This window comes from Eschrichtius robustus, chromosome 16 (genome assembly GCF_028021215.1).
Source record: "Eschrichtius robustus isolate mEscRob2 chromosome 16, mEscRob2.pri, whole genome shotgun sequence".
In the NCBI taxonomy this organism is placed as follows: Eukaryota; Metazoa; Chordata; class Mammalia; order Artiodactyla; family Eschrichtiidae; genus Eschrichtius; species Eschrichtius robustus.
In genome coordinates, this window is record NC_090839.1 from 86,244,816 (window position 1) to 86,272,810 (window position 27,995).

At 39.9% G+C, this 27,995-nt stretch overlaps 1 protein-coding gene across 1 annotated transcript; it reads left to right on the plus strand.

The window, feature by feature from the left end:
- The first annotated feature begins 704 nt into the window (after positions 1–704).
- Positions 705–27,958, plus strand: ZCWPW1 (zinc finger CW-type and PWWP domain containing 1). The gene is made up of 17 exons (XM_068566019.1): positions 705–802; positions 4,281–4,340; positions 5,152–5,405; positions 5,892–5,970; positions 7,092–7,182; positions 7,479–7,636; positions 7,847–7,969; positions 13,688–13,804; positions 14,538–14,658; positions 15,283–15,358; positions 15,767–15,871; positions 16,804–16,887; positions 17,495–17,561; positions 17,974–18,089; positions 26,278–26,338; positions 26,811–26,945; positions 27,503–27,958. The coding sequence occupies exons 2-17, from the start codon at positions 4,313–4,315 to the stop codon at positions 27,820–27,822; spliced, it is 1,935 nt and encodes a 644-aa protein (XP_068422120.1). The 5' UTR covers positions 705–802; positions 4,281–4,312; the 3' UTR covers positions 27,823–27,958.
- The last annotated feature ends 37 nt before the right edge of the window (positions 27,959–27,995 follow it).

Here is a 27,995-nt window from a genome sequence, read left to right on the forward strand (position 1 = left end):
TAATAAACCCATTACATAATGTTAACATAGATAATATTTTAATGAAAAATGTATTTTCCTAAATGAAAGAAAATTTAGTATGAAGAATGGTGTTTTACATTTCTGCAAATCTCTTTCATGTCTGGCTTAATAGAAAACAGCTGGATTTTCATCTGTTTCTGAATTCAATCTGTTACGATATCTTGTTTTGGTTGAAAAGTATGAGAAAACCCAGTCTAACACAGATAAGTAGTTGAAAAAGGGAGGGGGCCCTCAGGGGTCTTTGGATCACACTTTGAGATCTGCTGAGCTAGGTGATTTCATTCTATAATCAGTGTCATGATTTTTAGTGTTCTAAATGAAAGAAAACTATTTTTTGGAACAGCTCATTCACCTTCTCTTGGTTCCCTTTATTATTTCTAAGTTATTTTCCCCTCCTTATTCACCCTTCTTTCTTATGTCAGTTCAGTAGTTAGGATCTGGTTATGGAACTTTCTGTTACTTTCACACTTAAAGCTTTATTGGATTTTTTGGTCTCTCTTTTTTCATCTAAGGTCAGAAAAAAGAAATTAGAACCTCAAATGTTATTCCTGGGTCTAGAGCCCCTATTCCTGGGTCTAGAGCCCCCAGTCATCTCATAGCTGGCCAGGTGAAAGTTGGTGGTATTTTGTATATTTATTAACTTCCTTAAAATTGTTTTTCTCTCTCTGAAGTAGATTTCAACATTCGTTATTGTGGGAGAAAATACTTCACCTGAAACAGAGGAGCAGAGACTTGGCTTGTCAGACAGTGACTTCCAGACTTTCCCTTCTCTATTGATCAGGTTAGAGATTTTATTTAAAAGTAATGTTCTTCATCACACCCTCACTGTAGGTTAAGGAAAACCAGTATTCATTGCTGCTTGTATATTTACTACATCTTATTAACTCAACAGTGATCCACAATTTTATCTAGTTGGTTGGGGCTCCAGTAACACACTTTTGCCTAGAGAGGTCAGTATAGGTTTAGATAATGATTTGAACCTAAATATTGGAAAAATTTTGCCGTTTTAGGTTGATTAAAATACTCTTTTTATTTTAAAAATAGAGTTTAAAAAATCACTTTGAAATGGTGGTATATGTATAAAATGCTAGAGTTACACAAGAGGGTACAGTAGAGAGCTCATTTCCACCCCCAGCCACCCGTTTCCAATCTGCTGAGACACTTTTGTCAGTTTCTTGTGTATTCTTCCAGAGATAGTTTATGGATACACAAGCATCTTATATAGATGAACATTTAAAAAAATCAAATTTTGTCATCTCAGGTACACTAATTTTCATTTTGTTTTTCTCATTTAGTGTAGTTTTATAATTCTGATTGTCTTCATAGGGACTTCTCAGGATCATTTTTGGAATTCTAGAGTCTGGAAGAAGATATGTTTGTCATTTATTATTATTATTCCTTTTGCAGCCTAATTTTATCCAGTTTCTGGCTTCTGTTTAGCATTATCATAAAGAAGGGACCAGTTTGCTGCAGTGATTCTCCCCCAATGTCCCACTTGCTTTTTTTCCAGAGTCAAATAAGTTTGGGAGTTGGTGGTGAAAAGTTAAGATGGAAACAATGATAAAATGTGCTTCTTAATATATAGGAAAAGTAGTTACTGCAGAATAGCGCATATCAATTATTCGCATTTATGGAATGAAGAAAAGGAACAGAAAAATACCAAAAAAAAAAAATTAAAAATACTTTATATTCAGCCATGCTGTGGCCACACTAAGTCAAGTCTCCAGTACCTTTTGAATTCATCTTGGGATCTGGAGGGAGGAATTCTACACCCTGAACAACTGAGTGTTTAGCTTGGCCATTTGAGGGTCGTAAAATTTTCAGCCCCTTTAGAGGGAAGACTGTATGAACCCAAAGATCCATTTTATGCTGCTTTTGGATCTCTTTATAGTGGCAGATGGCAGAGTTGGAAGATTGAGTTTCAGGTCCAGGGCCTTCAAAGCACTCAAAACCAACAGCCAGAAATAAGATCACTGAGAAGAACAGACATGTTATTAGAATTTAGAAGCCAAAACCTGGGTTCATCTTGACTCTACCATGTATTAACACTGAGGTTTTGGGCAAACCACAGCTGGGTAGAAATAATATTAATGGTGGAAAGTGAAAACTGGAAAAATGTACAAGTTCTTGGAACATCACAAGATGAGTCTTGGCACTGTGCTGGGTCACAAATGACTTATAGCTGTGTAGAGATGTTAACCTCTTCAGCCTTTAGTGTGGCTGGAGGCCCCCCACTCCCATCCCTCAGTTTTATATGGATGTGGGCAGCCTGGTCCTTTTACCCTAGAGTACCTAGAAATATTTTCTGTGTGTTTCATTGTGTACTTTTAATGTGTGCTTTACATGTGTGCTGTGATATTAAAATTATTGTGAAGCACTGAACTACTGAACTAGACGATTGGGATGTAGAGTAGCACAGTTCATAACACAAACTTATAAATCAGACAGATTCTAATCCTGATTTTTACCACTTTATCGATTACTTAATGTCTCTAAATCCCTCTAAGCGTCAATTTCCCCAATTGTAAAATGGTATCAATCTCATAGATGTATTGGGAGAATTAAATGAGATGACATATCCAAAGTTTATAGTGAGTTCTCAATAAGTGTTATTCATTATTATTAGTCACAATTTTGGTAGAAATAATGAAGCATGCTGATATCGTATAGGACATCTGTGAGTAGATAGCTACAGATAAACTACGGATATAGAGTGAATATGCTAGATTCTTATTACTAGCTTCTCTGGGGACCTCTGCTGATTACTAAATATTTCTGAGCCATGAATAGAAATTGCGAGAATCCAGCACATTCGGAAATTTATTAGACTAGAAGATCTAGGTAAAGGGAAGATATACATTATAGTGATGTTAATAAAGGGGGTTCTCTATGCATAGGGATGTCTGAATTAGGTAGGAGAATTTATAGGTTTTTTTTTTTTTTCTAAGTATTTAGGAGAACCTTGTGAAATGAGGTTATCCCTCTGAAGAAAACTCACTGTTTAACTCCCAGGACTGTCCACACCCTACTACCACTACTCTACTACTATTTATATTTCTGGCTGTTAAAAACGTGTCTTGTTTTAATAAGAGGCACCAAATGGGGTTGCTTATGCTAAGCTCCAAGTCACTAAACCAAGACAACTTAATTACAATGTTAGGTCTCCCAGAAATGGAATCTTAAACCAGTCAATCAGGAATTGCCTGATCAGCACTAGTTGGGTAATCTGCCTGATAGACTCCAGTAGTCCCTTAAAGGAAAATAACCTTGTATGACCAACCTGCTTTTTTTTTTTTTGCCTAGTATTACTTCCTTGTTCCTGCTCCCTTCTGCCTGTAAAAGTCTTTAATTTTGTATAGCTCCTTGGAGCTCCTGTCTATCTGGTAGATTGGATGCTGCCCAATTCGTGAATTGTTGAATAAAGCCAATAAGATCCTCAAAATTTACTCAGTTGAATTTTTTTTTTAATTTTTTTTTTTGGTTGCATTGGGTCTTCGTTGCTGCGCGCGGGCTTTCTCTAGTTGCGGTGAGCGAGGGCTACTCTTCGTTGCGGTGCGCGGGCTTCTCACTGCGGTGGCTTCTCTTATTGCCGAGCACGGGCTCTAGGCGCGTGGGCTCAGTAGTTGTGGCACTTAGGCTCTAGAGCACAGGCTCAGTAGTTGTGGTGCATGGGCTTAGTTGCTCTGCGGCATGTGGGATCTTCCCGGACCAGGGCTCGAACCCGTGTCCCCTGCATTAGCAGGCGGGTTCTTAACCACTGTGCCACCAGGGAAGCCCCTGAATTTTGTTTTTTAACAAATCACTACCACTATCATTTCTACCTACTTACAAGTGCCTACCTCATGTTGCACATGGTTCTAGAAACTTAAAACACTAAGGATTGTTGCTGATCTTTAAAACAGCAACTCTTATTATCCTCCAGCATGTAACTGGCACTGCTGAGGAGTAGAATTGTAGTCAAGAAGGCAGAAAATGTAGTTCAAGTGTCCCAGGCAAAGAGACCCTGAACCCAAGAAGACAGGGAGAGGAGCAAGTTTAAAATCATGTTCGATCAGCACTGTATATAGCACAGGGAACTATATTCAGTATCCTGTGATAAACCATAATGGTGAAGAATATGAAAAAGAATATATATAAGTTTAACTGACTCACTTTGCTGTGCAGCAGAAATTAACAGAACATTGTAAATCAGCTAGGCTTCAATAAAATTTAAAAAATCATGTTCAGAGTCATAGCAGTTCATTTCTTTTTTCTAACAGAGGCATAAAGAAAAGTGTAGCTTCTGAGCTGAATGATGACAACCTTGCAGAGTAAAGACGGTGAGTCAAGAGTCACTTTCCTCTTCTTTCTCAGCCCTTGGTCATCTGGACACCTTTACCTCCAAAGGGAAGCTCAATTCACATGTATTTCATGTCCACTTTGTTAAAGTTACTACTTTTCTAGACACTTTGAGTGAAATATATTTGACTTAGAAACAGTCTTATTCAAGAAATGTATGAACTCATAGGGAAAGAAGAGGCATTTAGATATTTAAAACATGAATTTAAATGTGGTAAATGCCACAGGATAGGTACAAAGTATTATGGAAGCTCAGAAGAAAGATACATTACTTATACCTGGGAGGATCAGTACAATTTTCATTGCATCGTTTGTAGATTTTGACTAGGTTTTTAAAAATTTCTCTAATTTCCCCTAAAATTTTGTGCAAAGTTAAAACAAGCAAATTAAAAATTTTCACATTTGAATAATTCAGTTTCCTGCATACTTATATTTATCACCTTTGACTTACTCAGTGGTTCTTAAACCTGGTAGTGCATCAGAATCATCTAGATAGCCTTGTAAAATTAGAGATTCTTGGGCCTCACTTCAAACTACTTCATCAGAATCTTAGGGCAGGGATGAGAGGGTCGGGGGCTGGGAGGGTTGGGGAAGGAAGGCCTAGGAATCTGAATTTGTTAAATAATTATTATTTTTTCATATCATAATATTTCATAATATAATATTATAATATTATAATCAATATTTCATATCCAGATAATTCTGATATGGTCAATCAGTGGCAGTGTTTGGCAATTTCTGTGTTAGATTCTATATTTCATAAATTCCATTTGATGATCACATTTCTTTCAGAATGCGGGAAGGGACCAAAGAAAACCTTTGCCCCACCTGCACAAAAACTGCATAGCCTGATGCCCTGTAACCTTAACTCATCGAAGGAGGAGATCCTGGGGATCAGTTCCCCAGAGGCAGAGACCAGGCCAAGCCTGCTAAAGGCCAGGTTAGAGAAGAAGAAGGAGAAAACAACCAAAGAGAATGGTACAGGCAGTGGCCAGGAGATAAAAGGAAGGGCTCAAGACAACAAGAAAGCAGAGAAGAAGGAAAAGGTAAAAATCACAATGATGGGCTCTAGTGGGACAGTTTCTCCTAGTCACCCAGCCTGGGCAAACAGGATCTTTTCATTTCAGAAGACGTTTAAATATTTATAACATAAATTTGAATGTGGTAAATCCCACAGGGAAAATTCATCCTGTAGTTTCAGTTTTTGATTTCTTTTTGGGGCTTCTATTTTCTTCTCTAAGAGGTAAAAAGTGTTTTGATGAAAGCGTTTAGCAGGGCATACTGGGCAGGGAGGGGCTGAGGTGGGATGGAGGTGAGAGTAGAAGTAGACAGAAATTTTATAAACTTTTTCCTTTTCTTTGACTCCTTTACTCCCAGGAGATCTGGGATAGAATTTATGGAATCCTTAGGTTGACTTTATGCTCTCAGTCTTGTGAACTTACTGCCTCATCTAAAGGAGGCTTCCTTGACTAGTCACAGAGGAGGACTGGGGAAAGATGAGCAGTTTTTCTCCCCTGCCCTTCTCTCTGCAGGGAAAATCAACTCTTACCAATGCAGAATTTGAGGAGATTGTCCAGATTGTGCTACAGAAGTCTCTCCAGGAGTGCTTGGGTATGGCTTTTAGTGAGAGAAAAAGAGTTTCAGTTTGGCAAAGAAATTGTTATCTGAGGGGCAGAGTAAGTCGATAGCTTCTCTCCTTCCTTCCATCTTTCTAAGTAAGGAAATATTAGATGAGACTTTGAAATATTTTTAAATACTTCATCTTCTATCAACAGGACTATAGCTAAACCACCTTAGACAGAGGGTACAGACTTTTAGAAAAGTAGATTACATTGACTTCAGAATATAAAAATAGTCTCATCTAGATTTTTTAAATGTAATTTAAATTTATTTCTGTATGTTTACAATCTTCATAGAAAAGATAAATTATTTTTCCCAGATTTGAAGAACTTTGTCTCCATTTACCCTTGTATATTTCTGTTTCTAATACTGCTTTAACATATGCTCAGGAATTTGATTTTAGAATAAGGAACTCTATAGCATAGGTCGTGAGGCCTTCTCCATAAGATCATGAGGCTAAGGACAGTGGTTTGACATTTTCAGCTATTCTTAGGTATACTTCCATTCCTAGAGAAAGTTTGAGGAACAAATGATATAAAACATGGTACATAAAATTTCTGTTATGTACACAAAATAAAATTAATATTACCTGGCTATCCTAGAATAGGCACATCAATCTGGAAAGGCTTGCAGAAGGATATAGATTTGTAGTTTTTCCTGAGAATTAAAAAACTTGAAAGTTGGAACTTCCCTGGTAGCACAGTGGTTGAGACTTCACGCTCCCAATGCAGGGGGCCCGGGTTCGATCCCTGGTTGGGGAACTAGATCCCACATGCATGCCGCAACTAAGAGTTCTCATGCCACAACTAAGGAGCCGGTGAGCTGCAACTAAGTAGACTGTGAACCACAGCTGAGGACCCCGCCTGCCGCAGCTGAGACCTGGCACAACCAAATAAATAAATAAATAAATAGTAAAAAAAAAAAAAAAAAAACAAACTTGAAATTTCTATGGTGTGGCAAAAGTCCAAAGGTAAGCTCTTCCAGGCAACTGACGGGAGATATTTTAATGAAAGTTTACAGTTGGAAATAATGGAGTAGTTGTTTTCTTTAATTGCTTCTCTGCTTATAGTATTTTGTTTTGGGAGGGATGGAATCTAGCCTTGATTTTGCAGAGACTTCCTGTGCCCAGCCTACAAGATGTACCCAGTTAGACAAGGAACCAGGAATTGCTTCTTCTACTACTGATAATAATAATGCTGATGGGTAAGTTTATCCCAGTGAGGCGAGTTGATCACAGGGTAGACTTAATATTGATAAATGGTTATCCATCTATCTATCTATCTAGTCATTTTTCATATCTCTATAGATTTCTCTCATCTCAGGAAAGACACTTGAGTTGAGTTGGGAAAAATAGGCCAGTAGATGGATAAAATGACCTCAGGAGGCCATAGAGAGCTTACAATTCTTCTGTCCTCCTAACTTTTATCCTTGGGTTTTTTCAAAAGAGGGGTACTACAAATTGCCCCTTTATACCTTTTAATTAAAAATCTTATTTGCAGAGAGAGGGTAGTGATACCGCATATTCTAGAGATTTCAGCCTCTCAGGAAGGTGGAGTAATCCCTGAGATAAAGACATCTAAGCCAGGCCAGCCAGATCCTGCACCCTCTGAGAAGAAATTCAATAAACTCTCCTTAAGCAAAAGAAAGAAGGCCGCTCGTAAGTATAGTCAGATACTCTTTGACACCTGGCTCAAGTACTTACTCCATGAAATTAGGGAATTGGACAGTGGGCATACTGAGAATTTTCAGCCCAAGACTTGAAACTGTTGAGCTATGATTCTTCTTCCTTCTTTAACTGGCCTTTACTGTCTACAAAGATTCTCTTCTTCATCTCCCTACCCTACAATGTTTTCTTTTATCTTCCCAGAAGATGAGAAAATGGAGAAAGCCCAAAGTGGACATGAGCACAAACAGAAAGACCAACTGAAGAAAACAGTTCAGGATCATTCTCAGATCAGGGACCAACAAAAAGGAGAGGGAAGTGGTTTTGGTGAGTTCAGCCATGGTTTGAAAAACCTACTTGGGCTTGAAAATTGGAGGTGGAGGACAGAGGTAAGGGTTAGGATGTTAGAGGAAATTATGCAAAGACTATAATTTATCCCTCACAGCTGCTTGTTAGAGGATATGGTGCTGAGGAAGAGAGAGAACTATTTCATTCATTCAATTATTCAGTCATATAATCCACAGGTGTTTGGTGCTTGCTAAATTCTAGGCATTTTAGGAGGTACTGAGTAAATGCAGAGGAAACAAATATAAGCCTGTCGCGCGAGAGCTAAGCTTGTGAGGAAGGCCAACAAGAAAGCTACAAATTGGGAGTAGTCCTGGAAAAGTTTCCAAGAAAAAGATATCATTTGAGCCAGATCTTGAAGTATAATTTAGTCAGACGAACTAAGGTGGGGATGGGGGTCAGAGTGATAATTATTGGCAGAGTAATGGAGGAGGGCTAATGTTTGTAGCTTTTGGGTATTTTGGGGGGTAGGAGGTTGTAGGGATGGGGGAGATAAGGCTAGAGGCAAGTAAGCACCAGATGTTAAAGGACCTTACAAGTCAGGCTAAGGAAGTTGGATTTTATTTTAAAAGTAAAGAGGAACCATTGACATTAAGTAGGCAAAACTTGATAAGATTTGCATTTTAGAAAGCTTGCTCTGGCACTAGCATGGAAGATGGATTGGCAGGAGAAAAACTAGACCCATAGAAATAATTATCCAGGCAAGGAAGACAGACAATAGCAGTGAAGAGGAAGAGACAAAATTGAGATCTTTAGGACGCAAGATCAATATGATATGATTGCTGCTGGATATGAGAGCTGAGGAAGAGTGAGGCCTCTAGGATGGTCCTGTTTTCCGGCATGAGTGACTGAGTGGATGAAGAATCATGATCTGAAGTGGAAAATATAGAAGAAAGAGCAAGTTGAAGATGATGGATTGAGCTTTGCATGAGTTAGGGGGTCTGTGATGAGCTTTAGAGCTCAAGAAAGGGGTCTGGGCTCTCGGAGATACAGATTCGGGAGTCATCTGCATCAATAGGAATAGATGAAATTTTCCAAGAAGAGGGTGTAGAGTGAAAAGGGAACATTGGATAAAAACACTGGGGGAACATAATGTTTAGGGTTGAGCAGAGGAAGAGCTACCCAGGGAGAAAGCTAAGAAGAACTAAGAGAAAGCTCAGAAAGGTAGGAGGAAAACTAGGAGAGTGTGGTATCACAGATTCCAGGGGAGGAGAGAATGTCAAGAAAGAGGGAGTGTTTAGCCATGTTAAATGCTACTACAGAGATAACAAAAAGAATAAAGATTTGAAAATCAACAGATATCACAATTAGGAAATCATTAGGGTTGATTAGAGCAACCATAGGGGTTGGTGAGGGTGAATGGCAGGTTATTGTTGGTTGAAGAATAGATACTTTTTTCAATTAGTTTAGATGTGAAAACTAGGAGGGAAAAAATAGTAAATAAAGGGGAGTGGGTATAAAGTAGATGGAAGATTTTTCTTTCTTTTTTTTTTAGCTTTCTTTTAAAAGAAAGACACTTGACCTCTTTATTGTCGGCATATTTATATGCTGAGGGAAAATTGTTTATAGAGAGGGAGAGATTAAAGAAGAGAATGAGAAGAGAACCAGAGGGTTTATTTTGAGTCCGAAAGGACACAGCCTTTCAGATTGGATGGAGGGAAATAAGGATGCATATAGATTTATTTATTCTTTTAACAATAGTTTTTAATGCCTTATATTATATGCCAGGCATTGTGCTGGGTACTAGAAATATATTAGTGAACAAAATAGATAATCCTTGCTGTCATAGAATTTACAGTTTTAGTGTGCTAGATAGATAACAAACAAATACATTGTGTGAAATAACCTTGGTAATATTGGGAAATTTTAGTATGATAAATAAAATAGATCATGCAATATATTAGTATGTTTAAAATTTTGAAAATAAGTAGACTTAATCTGGGGGAAAACAGGCTTGCACCAAAAAAGAAAAAAAAACCAAAAACCAGAACCCGAAGATTAAGGAACAGTGGACTAAACAGTCAGCTGGTGTCTAATAAGCATGCGTATATATATAATTTGGATTATAGAAGAATAATATGGTTTGTACATACTTGAAAGAAAACTCTAGGAAGACTATGCAGGTACGAAACAAGGTAGTCTAGGGCAGTAAACCACTCCTCGTGTTGTAATGACATGGCAATCAGTATAAAGAGCTGGAGGTATAAGTCTAATGTGGGCAGTCGGCTGGTCTGGGTAGTAGTGTTCCCTCTCCTGTAACTCTCAGTATTAAGGCGAGGGATAGATTTTAGCCTGGGAGATGGAAGTTCACTCCTTTGGCAGTGCTCGTGAGTTGAATTGTGGCTGTAGCGACTGTGTAAGCCTCTTCCTATTAATGATCCACTCTTCCTGTTTTTCACAGTTGCCAAGGAGAGGTGGGTGCTCCTGGAGCAGGAAGTAGAAAGGGAATATCCAGTAAATTTGCATTAAGTTCTGTGAAGGGTAGGAAAAGAATGTCACGAGAGGAAATGGTGGAGACCTAATTAAGATTGGGTCAGCTAGAGAAAGCATTTATAAGGAAATAACATTTAAGCTGAAACCTGGAACAAGACTAGAAGTTAGCCAAGTGAAGCGTAGGAGAAAGTTTTAGGTAAGGTGAAGATTGTCGTACTCCAGGTACTGAAAGAGAGCTGGTATAATTGGGATTCAGAGAGCAAGGGAAACAAGGCTGGAAAGTGGCTCTGGATAAATGTAAGGAGGTAGGCAGTGGCTAGATCAAAGACCGTGTTACAAAGTGAGAATTTTATCTTAAGTTTAGTGGGAAGTCCCTGGTGGGTTTTAACCAGGGAAGTGACATCATCAAATTGATGTTTTAAAAGGATCCCTTTGGTGATTAATTGGAGAACGGAGTATGGGGAGACAAGAGTAGACCAGCTAGGAAGTTAGTGCTAGGATTAGATGTTTTGGTGGCTTGGATTAGGATGATGAAGGAGACAAGAAGTGAATGGTTTTAAGATATGTTTTAGAGGTAAAATTCTCAGAACTTGGTAATGAGCTGGATATTGGGAGGTGAGAGAGAGGAGAGGGTTTGTCAAAGATGATTGGCTTCTGGCTTGAGCAGTTATGTGAAAGGAGGTGGGACAAAACAGTTCTGTAGGATAAGATCAAGCATTTGGGTTTGGGCCCATTAGGTTTGAGATCGTTGTGAGACATCCAGATAGAGATATCAAAGAGCAAGATGGCTATAGGAACCGGGAGCTCAGAACAGAGGCTGTTAGCGTACATCTGTGTGTTGTCAGGTGTGAAAATGGATTTCAAAGCTGAGGGAGTGGATGAGCCGGCCTCAGGAGAAAGTGCAGCATGGGGAGTAAAGACCCATGATTAGGCTTTGGAACTCCAACTCAGAGATTTAGAGATTGGACAGAGAGCGAGGAGAACTCAGTAAAGGAGGCTGAGGAGGGAGTTACCCGAAAGATGGGATGGGGAAACGGGAGAATGAGGGATCACGGAAACCAAGAAAGCTAGTGTTTCAAGAATGAGCGGTCAACTGAAATGCTCTTGACCTGTGTCTATGACATCAGCCTTCATGATCACAGAGCCACATCATGAGCCTCAAACACAGTTTTCAAACACCTCTTCTCTTCTTTGTAAGTTGCTTGAAAGGAAACTTTAAGGAACTCTATGTCTTTAAAAACTGTCATTGGAGAGTTCATCCTAAACCATAAATATCTAGTTTTATAGCATTAGGATGATTTTCCCGCACTCATTTCCTCATGAACATTCATTATTTTTACAACCACCATTTATTTGATTGATCTCTGTTCACTTTTATGGTCCCTGGCCCTTGCCCCCACTCTTTTTTTCTAGTCTTCCCAGGTCACCTCTGTAAACATCCAAAACTATCATTGGAAACTATCTTTTCAGACTAATATATCATTCTCAACCAGTACTTTATTCTTCAAAATAAAGCAATTGAGAAGGTGATCCATAATATGAGATATTGTGAAGGGACCCAAATGTAAGCCAACTGCTTTTCTGAGGGATGATTTTGGTGGGATGGAGGGCATCCCGTATGTTTCGGCATTCAAGGTAAAATTTGACAGTGGGAGAGTGAACTTACTAGAGAAACGTATTGGTTGATATTGTTAGCTGTGAATATATAGTATACCTATGTGGCTGGTCAGTGATTTTTCTCTAGCAATGCTCAGTCAAATGAGTATAGGCACAGAAAAAGTAGAGTGGGTTCATTCAGAATTGTGTTTGCTAGCTGGGTGGGAGGAAGGACAGAGGGAAAGGGAGTTGTTGATGTCTGCAAGAGAATCTAAGGAAATTAAACCTGCGTAAGTACAGAGTGAAGAAAAACAATGAATCTTAATTGCTACTAGATTGAGAGAAAGGCAGGGGCCAGTGGATTGGAGATCTAGATAAAGTGAAAGTTGCCACAGGGGTCTTGGAGCAAGTAAGGTGGAAGGATGGGGCATTTTTTATCAGACAGGGGTTTAGATAAGTGGTTCAGGGGAGTGCGCGGTCCCTGCAGATGACTGGGTGTGGCATGCAGGGTGGGAGTGGGTTCCTGAGGTGAGGGGGTTACCGAGGTGGCATGGAGGAGAACATATGGGGTGCCTTGTGAGTTACCCCTGTGACTGTAGTGGTCATCTACGAGGGCAGGAGGTAGAGAGGAGAAGACTGAACCAGATGCCAGCATCGTGACAAGGGTGATGAGAGGGCAGTGTAGTCCCATGGCATAGACCTCGAGTGAGGAAGGGTTTTATAGGAGGGAGGATAGTAATGGTCTGCAAGTGCCAATGGGGAGTAAGGATGATGCTGACCCCACTTTCTGGCGTGGGGTATGTGAGAAGGACAGGCTCTTCTTAGAGGGCTTCAGCGGTGGGGTGGGGTCGGGTTGGGGCAGTGTCATTAGCGCATCACCAGATTTCAGAAAGGAGGCAGAATTTCAGAGAAGAGATTGAAGACATGTGGACTTCTGTTGCTTTTGTTTGGAATCCCAAAGACCATAGTGGAAGAGTTTGGGAGGGAGAGAGGAGAGGCTTTGTGGGACGTTGGGTCAACTTAGAAGATGTGGGGGTAGAGAAAGGTGGAGATGAGAGTTTGGAAGGTAATGGATAAAAGGAGTGTTTGGCCATTGAGCACAGCCTGAAGTAAATAGTTTGAGAAACGATAGGCTTAAACCTGTCTTTTGGAGAGGGGTGAACTCAGGGCTGTTGGTCCCAAAGGCTGCAACTTGGTGATTTGGTGTCAGGTTAATTTGTTGAGGTTGAAACAGGAACTCCGGATGCTGTGCACAAAAGAGGTGCTGGTTAGTCCTTCAGAAGAACTTTTTAGTAGTGACATGTCCTCAGAGAAATGAGGCACTAGCCAGAAATATGCCAGACATCCTTTTTAAGAACTGTCAATACAGGAAACACTCCTTTCTGCCTTGGGGGAGGAGAGATGATAGCATGGTATAGGAGAAAGATTGAGATGTGAGACCTGGGCTCTGAGTTCAGCTTTGCCACCAATTTAGACTGATCTTTAGCAGTCAGTTATCTCCTCTGAGCTTTTGGTTTTACCATTTATAAGTTAGGGATTGAATGAGTTGATCTCTAAGGCTATGTGATTCTGGCAGAGGTGGTGGTGGCAGGGAGTATATTGATTTTAATTAAATTGAAGAAGGAAGAACATATTTTTGAGTCTCTTATATCAGGCTTTTTCCTGTGACAGGTCAATGTCTAGTCTGGGTCCAGTGTTCCTCCCCAAACTGTGAGAAATGGAGGCGGCTACGTGGGAACATTGACCCCTCAGTCCTCCCAGATAATTGGTCCTGTGACCAGAATACAGGTAGAATGGAGTGGAAAATTTTTTTTCAGTTTTTATTGTTTGTCCCTTTCTTTCCCTGCTTTCATCCTTTAGATTAAATATGACAAAAGTATAGTTAGGACTCCAGGGGTCCTTGTAGTTAGTGTTTGGGGAGAGGGAGGGATCTTGCTGTCATGTCAAGATGAATCTGGCATAAAGGGCTAGAGGAAGACACCATGAAGAGCTATGTTGTGAGGAGAGCCCTGGAATCTAAACGTATGTTCTGAGTGAATTCCGTTTTCTTCAGCATTGGTTTGAGCCTGTCAATCTGATTAGATTGTTGGTATTGGGTTGGCAGATAGGAAGGGATATGGGATGTATGGGGAAAAGCCAGTGAGAGAGATTCAGTGGCTTAGAATTCTAGAATGTTTGAAACTACTTGAAAGAGATTATGAAGCTCTAGTCTAGCCCAACTATTTTACAGATGAGAAAACAGAATATCAGAGAAATTACCTTCATGATGTTACACTGATGGAAGCAGGGTCAGACACGTGGGATGTAGGTAGAAGTTTGGAGTCTCTTTCTACAGAGCATAACGAGGCAGCACTCCTACTTCTCCAGGCTCTGGCTGCATTTCCTTCATGGGTCTCCCAGGTGTCCTTTTGGTCCTACCTGCTGCATATACCAATTTCTTCTTGTCCTCTCCTCTGCCCTCATCCAGATTTTCACCTTATGAGGCTCTTTCCATCCCTTCATTCCTCCTCTCTTTTGGCAGATTTGGAGTATAATCACTGTGATATCCCTGAGGAGACCTGGACAGGGCATGAGAGTGAAGTGGCCTATGCCTCCTACATCCCAGGATCCATCATCTGGGCCAAGCAATACGGTTACCCCTGGTAGGGCGCTATGGCAGAGTCAGAACATCCTTCATGAACTTGGGAGTGGTAGATTCAAGCAGGGAAGGAAGGAAATGGAAGGGATTTATAATGGAAATGGTACCTGCCTTAGAAAGAGCATGGGTGAGGGAGAATATAAAGTGCTAAGCTTGGAGGCTTTGAAAGAACCTGTTTTCTAGAGGTTTCACGATGGAGATGGTATCTCCCCGGAAAAAAGGGTTGGACAGTTCTACCCTGGATGGGTAGAAAGAGAAGAGTGGCTCTAAGATATTTTTTTAGACATTGGGAAATGAGAGATATACAAAGTAAAGAGAACAAGGAAGGGTGGAATAGCTTCTTTTTTGGAGATGTCCTTAGTCAGAAGATTTTGTTCTCAGGGTTGCCAGGAGGCCTAGAAGGATAAGATATTTTTACTAGGAAGATTCTGAGCTTCTTTGTACATTGATGGAAGTCACTTCAATCATTTGGTAGTGACCACTGTGGAGGGTTGACAGAGGGGTGTATTTTGGGGGTCCTTTATTTGCAAAACATATTGCCCTTTTATGTACATGTATATTGATGAGTTTGTGTTCTGTTCACCTGACCCCTTCTCTTCCATCCCCTACACCCATCTGTCTTCTCCAGGTGGCCAGGCATGGTAGAATCTGATCCTGACCTGGGGGAATATTTTCTTTTTGCATCTCATCTTGATTCCCTGCCGGTGAGTTCTCCTGATTCAGGGTGGGTAGGTGCTCAGGCCAAAGTAATGAACAAATCCATCCTAACAGATGTACAGAGTTAGAAATATAGACATAGCCAGCAGACACAAGCAGAAACAGATTCTTAGCTAGAGTGACAAAAAGATATAGAAACAAACTTGTATCTAATTAAAATTTATTCATTACTAGGACATTTATGTTTTGATAAATATGCTTTGGTTAGGACTCCTGAGGTCAGGATGGAAGAACAATGGAATGAGGTGGGATATGTGGGTCAGGTTTAAAGGAACAGACAAGGCCCAGCCCCTCCTTCCTTGTGAATCCTCAGTTCTTCTCCTGCCTTTTCTGGCTAGAGGGCCAAAGCAAGAAGAAGGACAAGAGGCTATAACAGAACCATCTTTTTATTACAGTCCAAGTACCATGTGACATTTTTTGGAGAAACGGTCTCTCGTGCTTGGATCCCAGTCAACATGCTAAAGAACTTCCAGGAGCTATCCCTGGAGTTAGCTGGAGTGGTGAGCAACCCTCAGGGGTCAGTTGTGATACAGGGAACTTGAAAAACTAAATCTTCCCTTTATTAAACCTGATTTCTCCCAGGGGAAGCTGTGTCAGGAGAAAGTACATATCTGACCAAGTGTGCAAGGGTGAGGTTATTCATGAGGTACACTTCTTTCTACCAGGATTGCAGCAGGATAATGATTTTTCTTAGTCTCTTTCCCTGTCTGCAGATAGAGGGCCTTCCTAAAGACCATGGTTTTCTACAGTTTAGCCAAAGCAGGTGTGATAGAAATGAAGGCACAGATTAACTTAGGGTTTCTCAGTCTCGACACTTGACATTTTGGGCCAGATAATTTTTTGTTGTGAGGAGATTCCTAGGCATTGTAGGAGTTTTAGCAGCATCCTTGGCATCCTACTGGCATCTAGCCAGTAAGACCCCTAATCCTAGCTGTGACAACCAAAAAATTGTCTCTAGGCATTGCCAAATATATTCTGGGGGGGAAAATCTCCCCTGGTTGAGAACCACTGAATTAACTAAATAATATTTCTTCCCTATAATCACTTTGGGCTTCATGAGCCTTGCAAATGAGCAGAGGTTTAGGAGCTCAGGGACCTTAGAAAATCAGGCAGTGAGTACTAAATCAAGCAGCTGGATCTAAAGAAACTTGTGAGAAGCTTAGAAGTACAGTCATCTGAACTCCTTTAATTTTGCCTTTACAAATTTCCATGGGCTTTACTTTGGAGAGGACACCAAAATGTTGGTTGAAAATTTTGCTAGAAATTGATGAAAAGTTTGTTTGGGTATAAGATGGGATTGTGTCTCTGAGCTCAAAAGATTAAGAATAGGAGTATCATATCAATACCAGAAACTGGAAATAAATGTGAAGATAATGTCTGGTGAGTAGCAGTATGTTAAGAGTCACTTTTCTGAAATCTTCTTTCATTTCAGAAAAAGTGCAGGAGTAAGGACTGCAGCCAGAAACTGGGGGCAGCCCTGATGATGGCTCAAGAGGCAGAGCAGATCAGTATTCAGGTGGGAAAGTTTAGATCACATACCTGCTTCTCTTTGGGACTTGGGACACAAAGCAAGTTATACATTTCCTACTGTAGAAAACCGGCTGTCCTTCCCCATTACACAGTCTTAGTCCTAAAACTAGTCTTTCCTTCCCAGGCCAGCTTCCCTTGATGCCTTAAATCATCCATTCTTTTCCCTACCCTTGGACAAATGGGATCTTTTCTCAGTCCAAACAGGGACTGTTGGTAGGGGGAATCCCACCAACCTATTTAACTTCGAGTCTCAGGTGTATGTACCTTATCTTCTCTTTTATGTGGAGTCAGCTTTTACCCTCAAATTCTGCTTTTGGGTGGGGTAGAGAATGACAGTGAATCTCCCCTTCCCAGTTATTAACTGAATTATAAACAAACTGGAAAAAGAAGTTATAATAATATTGTATATTATAATATTATAACATATTATAATAGTTAAGCTCTACAAAAATCTAGATAGAAAGTATGAAATTTCAAGTGAAAATGGTATGGAATATGAATACAAATTCTATAACTAAAAACCTTGAAGACAGAGGACAAAAATAGCCCCTGGGAGAGTAGTAGATGGTGCTTTTGTTTCTTGGTTCCCTCAGGAGCGGGTTAACCTGTTTGGTTTCTGGAGCCGATACAGTGGATCTGACAACAGTGGGGAAGGAAAAGGTAGGATGAGTAGGAGGTTAAAGACTAGAGAGAGATGGAAGGGATTCCTTCTTGAGGGCAGCAACTGAAGCTTTTATTTTATATTCAATATTATCAACCTAGTTCTGGATTCTATAATAGGAGGCTCTCCATGAATGCCATTGACCAAGTGTCCAGGATGGATGGATGCACAGATGGGTAGAGAGAGGAATGGAGAAAAAAAGGGAGTAGGGAGGGAGGGTGCATGTTGAGTAGTGACAGGACTTTGAAAAGGGTGGAACCATGATAATCTAGGATCAGATTTCGTGGAGAAAATGTGACTTGGATCTGAAAGGCAGAATTAGAAGACTGATTCTCTGGGATCAGCTCCACTAACTCATCACCTATTTTATCAGATAAATTATTTAGCCTTTCCTTCCTATTCCTGTTCTAGACGTAATGCTCTCTGGGGCTAACAGCTTAGATTCCTGCTTGGAGAAAGAAGAGGAAGAGTCAGAGTTAGAGGAAGAGTCAGAGTTGGAGGAAGAGGAGGAAGAGCAACAGAAAAAAGTAAGATTGATCTTGGGGATTCCTTTTAGGAGATTGCTGTAGGGCATCTGGTTAGCATGGATTTATATTTTCTAAGGAACCGTCCTGTCCCTGCGTCAGAGTAGCCCTGACTGGCTGGCTGGTTTTATCTCTTAGGGGGTCTTCAGGGAAGGAGAGTCTCCTCTCTCCTCAGTTATTCTCTCTAATATCTCATATCTCTGGGAACTTATTTTTTGATTATAATCTCAGTTCTTACTGTAGTTCTTTGGTTCCTACTGGAGCAATTTCAGAGAATAGCAGGTTGCCTCTCTTCACTCTCCTTTCTTCCCTGTGTGAACACTTAGGATATTCATTATTTTATTTCCTTAGTCTGTTTTCAGGCATATGAAATACGTATATTTTTCATATTTAAAGACTTTTTAAGAGCAGTTTTATGTTAACAGGAAAACTGAGAAGAAGGTACAGAGAGTCTCTATGTACCTCCTGCCCCCACACATGTATAGCCTCCTCTGTTATCAACATCCCACCGGAGTGGTGCATTTGTTTACAGTTGATGAACCTACATTGACACATCATAATCACACAAAGTCCATAGTTTACATTAGGACTCACTCTTGGTGTTGTACATTCTATGCGCCTGGACAAATGTATAATGACACATATCCATCATTATGGTATCATACAGAGTATTTTTACTGCCCTAAAAATTTTGTGTGTTCCATTTACTCATCCCTTTCCTCCCATACCCCTCAACCACTGACAACCACTGATTTTTTTTTACTGTCTCCGTAGTTTTGCCTTCTCTGAAATACCATATAGTGGGAATCATACAGTATGTGTAACCTTTTCAGACTAGCTTCTTTCGCTTACAACTATGCATTTACGATTTCTCCATGTATTTTCATGGCTTGATAGCTCATTTATTAATTTTTTTTGGCTGAATAATATTGTATTTTTCTGGATATACCACAGTTTATTTATCCACTCACCTACAGAAGGACATCTTGGTTGCTTCCAAGTTTGAGCAATTATGGATAAAGCCACTATAACTATGGTTTTGTGGGAACATAAGTTTTTAACTCCTTTGGAGTAAATATCAGGGAGCTTAATTGCTGGATTGTATGGTAGAGTATGTTTTTTGTTTTGTAAGAAACCATCAAACTATCTTCCAAAGTGGCTGTACCATTTTGCATTCCCACCAGCAATGAATGAGAGTTCCTATTGCTCCACATCCTTGCCAGCATTTGGTATTGTCAGTGTTCTGGATTTTGGCCATTTTAATAGGTGTGTAGTGGTATTTTGTGGTTTTAATTTGCATTTTCCTGATGACATATGATGTGGAGCATCTTTTTATATTCTTACTGGCCATTTGTATATCTCCTTTGGTGAGATATCCATTAAGGTGTGTGGCCCATTTTTAAATTGAGTTGTTTATTTTCTTATTGTTGAGTTTTTTTTTTTTAAATTTATTTATTTATTTTATTTTTATTTTTTTGGCTGCCATTGGGTCTTGGTTGCTGCACGCGGGCTTTCTCTAGTTGCGGCGAGCAGGGGCTACTCTTTGTTGCGGTGCTCAGGCTTCTCATTGTGGTGGCTTCTCTTGTTGTGGAGCACGGGCTCTAGACGTGTGGGCTTCATTAGTTGCAGCACGCAGGCTCAGTAGTTGTGGCTCACGGGCTCTAGAGCGCAGGCTCAGTAGTTATGGCGCACGGACTTAGTTGCTCTGTGGCATGTGGGATCTTCCCAGACCAGGGCTCCAACCCGTGTCCCGTGCATTGGCAGGCGGATTCTTAACCACTGTGCCACCAGGGAAGCCCTCTTATTGTTGAGTTTTATGAGTTCTTTGTATATTTTATTTTATTTTTTATTTTACTGAAGTATAGTTGATTTATAATGTGCTAGTTTCATATGTATAGCACAGTGATTCAGTGCCATATATATATATATATATATATATATATATACACACATATATATATATATTCTTTTTCAGATTCTTTTCCCTTATAGGTTATTACAAAATATTGTGATATATAGTAGGTCCTTGTTGGTTATCTATTTTATATATAGTAGTGTATGTATGTTAATCCCAACCTCCTAATTTATTCCTCCCCCTTTTCCCCTTTGGTAACCATAAGTTTGTTTTCTATATCTGTGGGTCTATTTCTGTTTTGTAAATAAGTTCATTTGTCTTTGTTTATTTTAGATAATAGTCCTTTATCATGAGTCTTTTTTCCTCAGTCTGTGACTTGTCTTCTCACTCCCTTGACATTGTCGAGGACAGTGTCACAGAGCAGAAGTTTTTAATTTTAATGGAGTCCAGCCTATCAATTATTTCTTTTATGGATTGTGCCTTCAGTGTTATACATAAAAACTCATTGCCATACCCAAGGTTATCCAGATTTTCTCCTGTGTTATCTTCTAGCAGTTTTATAGCTTTACATTTTACACTGAGATCTATAATACATTTTGAGTTTATTTTTGTGAGGGGTGTAAGGTCTGTGCCTAGATTAATTTTTTTGTAGTTCCACCACTATTTGTTGAAAAGACTATCTTTGCTCCATTGTATTGCCTTTGCTTCGTTGTCAAAGATCAGCTGACTATATTTATCTGGGTCTATTTCTGGGCCCTCTAGTCTGTTCCATTGACCTATTTGTCTGTTCTTTTACCAATACCACACTGTCTTGATTACGGTAGCTTTACACTAAGTCTTGAAGTTAGATGGGGTCAGTCCCCCAACTTTGTCCTTCTTTTTCAATATTGTATTGGCTATTCTAGATCTATTGTTTTTCCATATAACTTTAGAATCAGTTTGTTGATATCCACAGAATAACTTGCTGGGATTTTGATTGACGTTACATTGATTCTATAGATCAAGCTGGGAAAAACTAACATCTTGACAATATTGAGTCTTCTTATCTACAAACATGGACTGTTTCTCCAATTACTTAGTTCTTCTTTGATTTCATTCACCGGAGTTTTGTAGTTTTCCTCATATAGATCTTGTATATATTTTGCTAGATTTATACCTAACTATTTAATTTTTTTGGTGCTAATATAAATGGTATATAAATGTGTTTTTAAATATCAAATTCCATTTGTATATTGCTGGTATGTAGAAAAGTGATGAACTTTTGTATATTAACCTTGTGTCCTGCAACCTTGCTATAATCACTTATTAGTTCCTAGAGTTTTTAGTTGATACTTTTGGATTTTCTACATAGATAATCATGTCACCTGCAAACACAATTTCATTTCTTCCTTCTCAGTCTCTATACCTTTTATTTCCTTTGTCTTATTGCATTAGCTGGAACTTCCACTATGATGTTGAAAAGGAGTGGTGAGAGGGGACATCCTTGCCTTATTCTTGATCTTAGTGGGAAAGCTTCTAGTTTCTCACCATTAAGTGTGATGTTAGTTATAGGTTTTGTGTATATATTCTTTATGAAGTTGAGGAAGTTCCTCTCTATTCCTTATTTACTGAGAGTTTTTATTATGAATGATTGTTGGATTTTGTCAAATGCTTTTTCTGCATCTATTGATAGGATCACATGATTTTTCTTTTTTAGCTGTTGATGTGATGGATTACATGAATTGATTTTCGAATGTTGAACCAGCCTTGCATGCCTTGGATAAATCTCACTTGTTCATGGTGTATAATTCTTCTTATACATTGTTGGATTTGATTTCCTAATATGTTGTTGAGGATTTTTACATCTCTTTATCAGACATATTGATCTATAGTTTTCTTTTCTTGTAATGTCTTTGTCTGGTTTCGGTATTAGGGTAATGCTGGCCTCATAGAATCAGTTAGGAAATACTCTCTGCTTCTATCCTCTGAAAGAGATTATAGAGAATTGGTATAATCTGTTCACTAAATGTTTAGTAAAATTCACTGTTAACCCATCTGGACCTGGTGCTTTCTGTTTTAGAAGGATATTAATTACTGATTCAATTTATTTATTAGATATAGGCCTATTCAAATTGTCTATTTCTTCTTGTGTGAGTTTTGGCAGATTGTGTCTTTTAAGGAAGTGGTCCGTTTCATCTTGGTTATCAAATTCGTGGGCATAACATTCTTTGTAGTATTCCTTTATTAGTCTTTTAATATCCTTGGGATCTATAGTGATGTCGCCTCTTTAATTTCTGATATTAATTTATTTCCTCTCTCTTTTTTCTTAGTTAGCCTACCTAGAGGTTTATCAATTTTATTGATCTTTTCAAAGAACCAACTTTTAGTTTTGTTGATTTTTTCCTATGGATTTCCTGTTTTCAATTTCATTGATTTATGCTCTAATTATATTTTTTCTTCTGCTTGCTTTGGATTTAACTTGCTCTTTTTCTAGTTTTTCTGGTTTCCTAAGGTTGAAACCTACATCATTGATTTTAGATCTTTCTTTTTTTCTAATATATCATTCAATGCTATAAATTTCCCACTAAGCACTGCTTTCACTGCATCCCACAAATTTTGATAAGTTGTATTTTCATTTTATTTAGTTCAATATATTAAAAAATTTCTCTTAAGGTTTCTTCTTTGACCTATGTGTTATTCAGAAGTGTGTTGTTTAATATCCATGTGTTTTGGGATTTTTCCAGTTATCTTTCTGTTAATTCCATTGTGGTCTAAGAGCAGACATAGTATGATTTCTATTCTTTTTTTTTTGGCGGCTTTGGGTCTTCATTGCTGTACATGGGCTTTCTCTAGTTGTGGCGAGTGGAGGCTACTCATCGTTGTGGTGCACAGGCTTCTCATTGCAGTGGCTTCTCTTGTTGCAGAGCACAAGCTCTAGGCGCGTGGGCTTCAGTAGTTGTGGCGAGCGGGCTCTAGAGCACAGGTGCAGTAGTTGTGGCGCACGGACTTAGTTGCTCCATGGCATGTGGGATCTTCCCGGACCAGGGCTCGAACCCGTGTCCCCTGCATTGGCAGGCGGGTTCTTAACCACTGCGCCACCAGGGAAGCCCCTGATTTCTCTTCTTTTAGAGTTGTTAATTTGTATTTTATGGCCCAGTGGTCAGTCTTGGTGAGTGCTCCATGTGAGCTTGAGAAGAATGTGTATTCTGCTGTTGTTGGATAAAGTAGTCTATAGATGCCAGTTATATCTAGTTGATTGATGGTGTCGTTGAGTTCAACTGTGTCCTCACTGATTTTCTACCTGCTGAACCTGTTCATTTCTGATAGAGGGTTGTTGAAATTTCCAGCTATGATAGTGGAATCAACTATTTCTCTTTGCAGTTCTGTCAGTTTTTGCCTCATGTAGTTTGGTGTTCTCTTGTTAGGTGCATACACTTTAAGGATTGTTATGTGTTCTTGGAGAACTAACCCCTTTATCATTATGTAATGCCCTTTTTTATCCCTGATAACTTTACTTGCTTTGAAGTCTGCTCTGTCTGAAATTAACATACAGCTACTCCTGCTTTCTTTTGATTAGTGTTAGCATGGTATATTTTTCCTCATCCATTTACTTTTACAATCTATATGTGTCTTTATATTTTAAGTGGGGTTCTTGTAGGCAATATATAGTTGGATCTTCTTTTTTGATCCATTCAGACAATCTGTGTCTTTTAATTGGTCATTTTAGACAGGCATTTAGACTGTTGATGTTCACAGTAATTATTAATACAGTTGGATTATTATCTACAATATTTGTTACTGTTTTTCATTTGTTGCCCTTGTTCTTTCTTCTTACTTTTAAAAGTCTTCCATTCTTTTTCTGCCTTTTGTGGTTTTGATTGAGCTTTTATATGATTCCATTTTCTCCCCTTCCTTAGCATATCAGGTAAGATTTTTTTTTTTCCTTTGGCTTCTTTCAGGACTTTAATTTTCTGTAGTTTGAAAATAATATGCCTTGGTGTGGCTGTTTGGCATTTATCCTTCTTGGTGTTCTCTGAGCTTCCTGGATCTGTGGTTTGGTGTCTGACATTAATTTGGGAAATTCTCAGTCACTATTGTTTTCAATATTTCTCTTTTTCTTCTCCTTCTGGTATTCCCATTACACATATCTATACATTCTGTAGTCATCCTACAATCTTTGGATATTGCATTCTTTTTTCCAGTCTTTGTTCTCTTTGATTTTCAGTTTTGAAGGTTTCTTTTGAGATATCCTCAAGTTCAGAGATTCTTTCCTCAGCTGTGACCAGTCTACCAGTAAGCCCGTCAAAGGCATTCTTCATTTTAGTTACAGTGTTTTTGATCCCCAGCATTTCCTTTTGATTCTTTCTTAGGATTTCCATCTCTTTGCTTACATTGCTCATCTGTTCTTGAATGCTGTCTACTTTATCCTTTAGAGCCCTTTGCATGTTAATCATATTTGCTTTAAATTTCCAATCTGATAATTCTCTAGCATGTTTGGTTTTGATACTTTTTTTTAAAATTTATTTATTTATTTTTGGCTGCGTTGAGTCTTCACTGCTGCACGCGGGCTTTCTCTAGTTGCAGGGAGCGGGGGCTACTCTTTGTTGCAGTGTGCAGGCTTCTCATTGCAGTGGCTTCTCTTGTTGCGGAGCACAGGCTCTAGGCGCACGGGCTTCAGTAGTTGCGGAACGCAGGCTCAGTAGTTGTGGCTCGCGGACTCTAGAGCGCAGGCTCAGTAGTTGTGGCTCACGGGCTTAGTTGCTCTGTAGCATGTGGGATCTTCCCGGACCAGGGCTTGAACCTGTGTTCCCTGCATTGGCAGGCGGATTCTTAACCACTGTGCCACCAGGGAAGCCCCTGGTTTTGATACTTGCTCTGTCTCTTCAGGTTGTGTTTTTGCCATTTGATATGCCTTGTAGTTTTTTTCTTGATTGCCAGATATGATGTACCAGGTAAAAAGTACTGCTGTAAATATACCTTTAGTAATGTGGTGGTAAGGTGTCAGGGGAGGGGAAGTGTTCTATATCCTGTGATTGGGTCTAAGTCTATTAATGAACTTATGCCTCTGGACTGTAAACTTCGCAGTGTTTCTTAGTTTTTTCCCACCCCCTTAGGTGGGACAGGATGATTAGAGTGGGCTGAAGTTGGGTGTTTCGCTACCCCCAGGACAGTTAGGCTCTGTTAACACCCTAGTAGGTTAGGCTCTGGTTAACTGGTTTCTCCTGAGGGTAGGTTTTGTTAAGAAGAACAGAATGCTCTGGTATATTTCAAAATGGTTCTTTCCCCCTCTCCCTGCTGGAAGCATGAAGGAGTTTTTCTTTGATATTTTCTGTGAGAATCTGGTTGAGCTCCTGGATGTAAAACTCACAAAAAGTCTGGAAGTCCCCCATGACTGGGTATCCCTGGAGTTTTTAACTCTCAGACTTGTCCACACTGAGCAATTCCTTTATTACTGTTGAGGTTTTCCTGTCCTGACACTAGTTCTCTTGGTGGTTTCTGCTTGTGAGTGTATGTTCTGATAAGCATGACTCCCTGTATTTGCCTGTGTATCTTCAGTTTTGAGGGCAGAGGTTTTCCCTGTGTCCTCACCGTTCTTAGGGATCTAAGAAGAGTTATTGGTATTTCAGTCTGTTCAGCTTTTTAGTTGTTAGAACACAGTTACAGCTTCCAAGCTCCTTGTGTGTAGATCTGGAAACTAGAAGCTCTGAAATGTAGATTTTTCACTTTCTCTTTTAATTTTTAATTTACCAGTTTTTATCATGTTTGTGGCCTAATTTTATTGCCTTCTCTTGTGCATAAAGCCTTGCATTGACTAATAACAAATAGAATGGGAAGGATGAACATTTTTATCTCTGTTGTCATTTATTTATTTATTTTTAAACATTTAAAAAATTTTTATTTATTTATTTTCGGCTGCGTTGGGTCTTCATTGCTGTGTGGGGGCTTCTCTAGTTGCAGTGAGGGGGGCTACTCTTCATTGAGGTGCACGGGCTTCTCATTGCAGTGGCTTCTCTTGTTTTGGAGCACGGGCTCTAGGCGCGTGGGCTTCAGTAGTTGTGGCATGTGGGTTTTAGAGCACAGGCTCAGTAGTTGTGGCACACGGGCTTAGCTGCTCCGCAGCATGTGGGATCTTCCTGGACCAGGGCTCGAACCCGTGTCCCCTGCATTGGCAGGTGGATTCTTAACCACTGCGCCACCAGGGAAGTGCTGTCATTGATTTAAATTGTATCAGACTCACAGAACCTAATTTGAACTCCCTTAAGTGCACTCATCATTTCTGTAGCATCCCACTCTATTAAATCACAATTATGTGACTTCATTTATATTTTCTTATTTTTCTCTCCTTATTTTTCTCAGGATCCAACTTTGCCTGGTCCCAAGCCAGCCAAAATTCAGACCAAAAAACCCAAGGAAAGAGGTAAGCAAGTCAGCTGGAAATGAGGCATGTACTACAGTTAAGGCAAGGCAGAAGCAGAGTGGGAGAGTCTGCATGTGGCTGGGCCTTACTGACGTCTCAGCTCCAGAGCCTGAGAAAATGAGCAAGACTCATGCTAATGTCATCAGGGAAGCTGTAGCCTTCTCACTTCTGTGAGTTGAATTATAAAATCTTAGGTTAAAGGTGGAATGAATGTTTTAAGTTCTTAGCCAAGAAGGATGACTTCTTGGAGGAGGCGGGTTCTGAGGTGAACTGTAAAGAGAAGAAGACCCGGGGGAAAAATAAAGGAAATATTTGGGGAAAAGAAAGGAACCAAGAGGACTCACTAGATTGAAAATGAGCAGAAGATGCAAGGCGGAGACCAAATGTGGGGAGTCTATGGACCCTAGCCGTACTGTCACTCAGTGAGAAATAAACCAGTGTCCTTCACGGTTGGGGGTTGGGGGTGATGCAGGTGGAGCACATGGACGAGATGGGACCCCGCAAAGGAAGACAATGAAGAGATCTCTGGGAAGTGAATCTGCACCTCCACCTTTACCCATAATGGGAGGGAAAAAAGGGCATGGGAATTCAGAACCTGAGCAGCCAGGTAAGGCTCAAGACTTGGGGAAAACTGGGGAAATGAGGTTCATGTCTGCATTTTCCCTCCTTTGATCATTTTTTAACAATTTCACAGCTTTTCATTACTTAAAAAAAAAAAGTTTGGCCAAAAGGGTGTCATCCAAATTGTAGAACACAGCACACACTGTAGAAACATTTGGTGGTTATTATTTGATTTGATTCAGGGACATTCAGGGATAAGAGAATGGTAAGGAGGTGGGAATTAACATTTTTTGATATTTCTGCGGGCCGGCTAGATAGATACTTCTATACTTGTTCCCTTTAATTCTTTCAGTATCTCTGTGACTGGATATTTGCCATTTTAAAGATAAGGAGACTGAGGTTTAAAGGGTTTAAAGTTTGCTCAAGACCCATGTCTAGCCTGTGGATCCAAGTCTTTCTGACTCCAAACCCCATTTTCTTTCTATTAAGAAAGGTCATCTTTTCCAGAGATTGTTTTGGTAATAGAAATTTAGGAGTTTGACTTGTAAAAGGTGAGGACAGATGACCCAATAAGGCTCTCAGTTTTATCACTTTTTCATTTAGGCCCTAAGAAAAAATTTAAAGCTCCCCAAAGCAAGGCCCCAGTAAGTGACTCATCTGAGGAAAAAGAAGCTAGAATAGTGCCAGAGGTCCTGACCCCACCAGCTCCTCCCGGGGCCTGTCCCATGGTGGGGAAAGAAGGGCCTGCACCCCAGGAGCCACGGCCTCAGGAGGCTGGAAGTGTCCCCTCTGACGATGGAGCCTCCAGTGACCTGGACCTGGACCAACTCATGGCGGATGTTGGAGAAGAGCTGGAGCAGAGGGAGGAGCCACAGCACAGAGACGACGCAGGGGAGCTCGCCGTGGCCTCCTGTGAGGAATAGCTGTGGGCTCGCACCTCCTTCCTGCTCTCTCATCCCTTCTGTGGGAGCAGGAGGCAGAGCCTCTCAGAGGATCCCCGAGAAGCTGATAAATGTTGGGCTTGTTCATTGGCTGTGAGGTTGGTTGGCTAAGGTCAGAGTTGTGCAGTTTATGTTAATAAACCAGGTTACTGGTT

Bases quoted from the DNA above. Each gene is read 5' to 3' on its own strand.
- ZCWPW1 (XM_068566019.1), top strand. From the start codon at position 4,313: ATGATGACAACCTTGCAGAGTAAAGACG. The intron at 13,805-14,537 runs GTAGAATGGAGT...CTCTTTTGGCAG, and splicing joins GTCCTGTGACCAGAATACAG to ATTTGGAGTATAATCACTGT. The intron at 17,562-17,973 runs GTAGGATGAGTA...TTCCTGTTCTAG, and splicing joins CAACAGTGGGGAAGGAAAAG to ACGTAATGCTCTCTGGGGCT.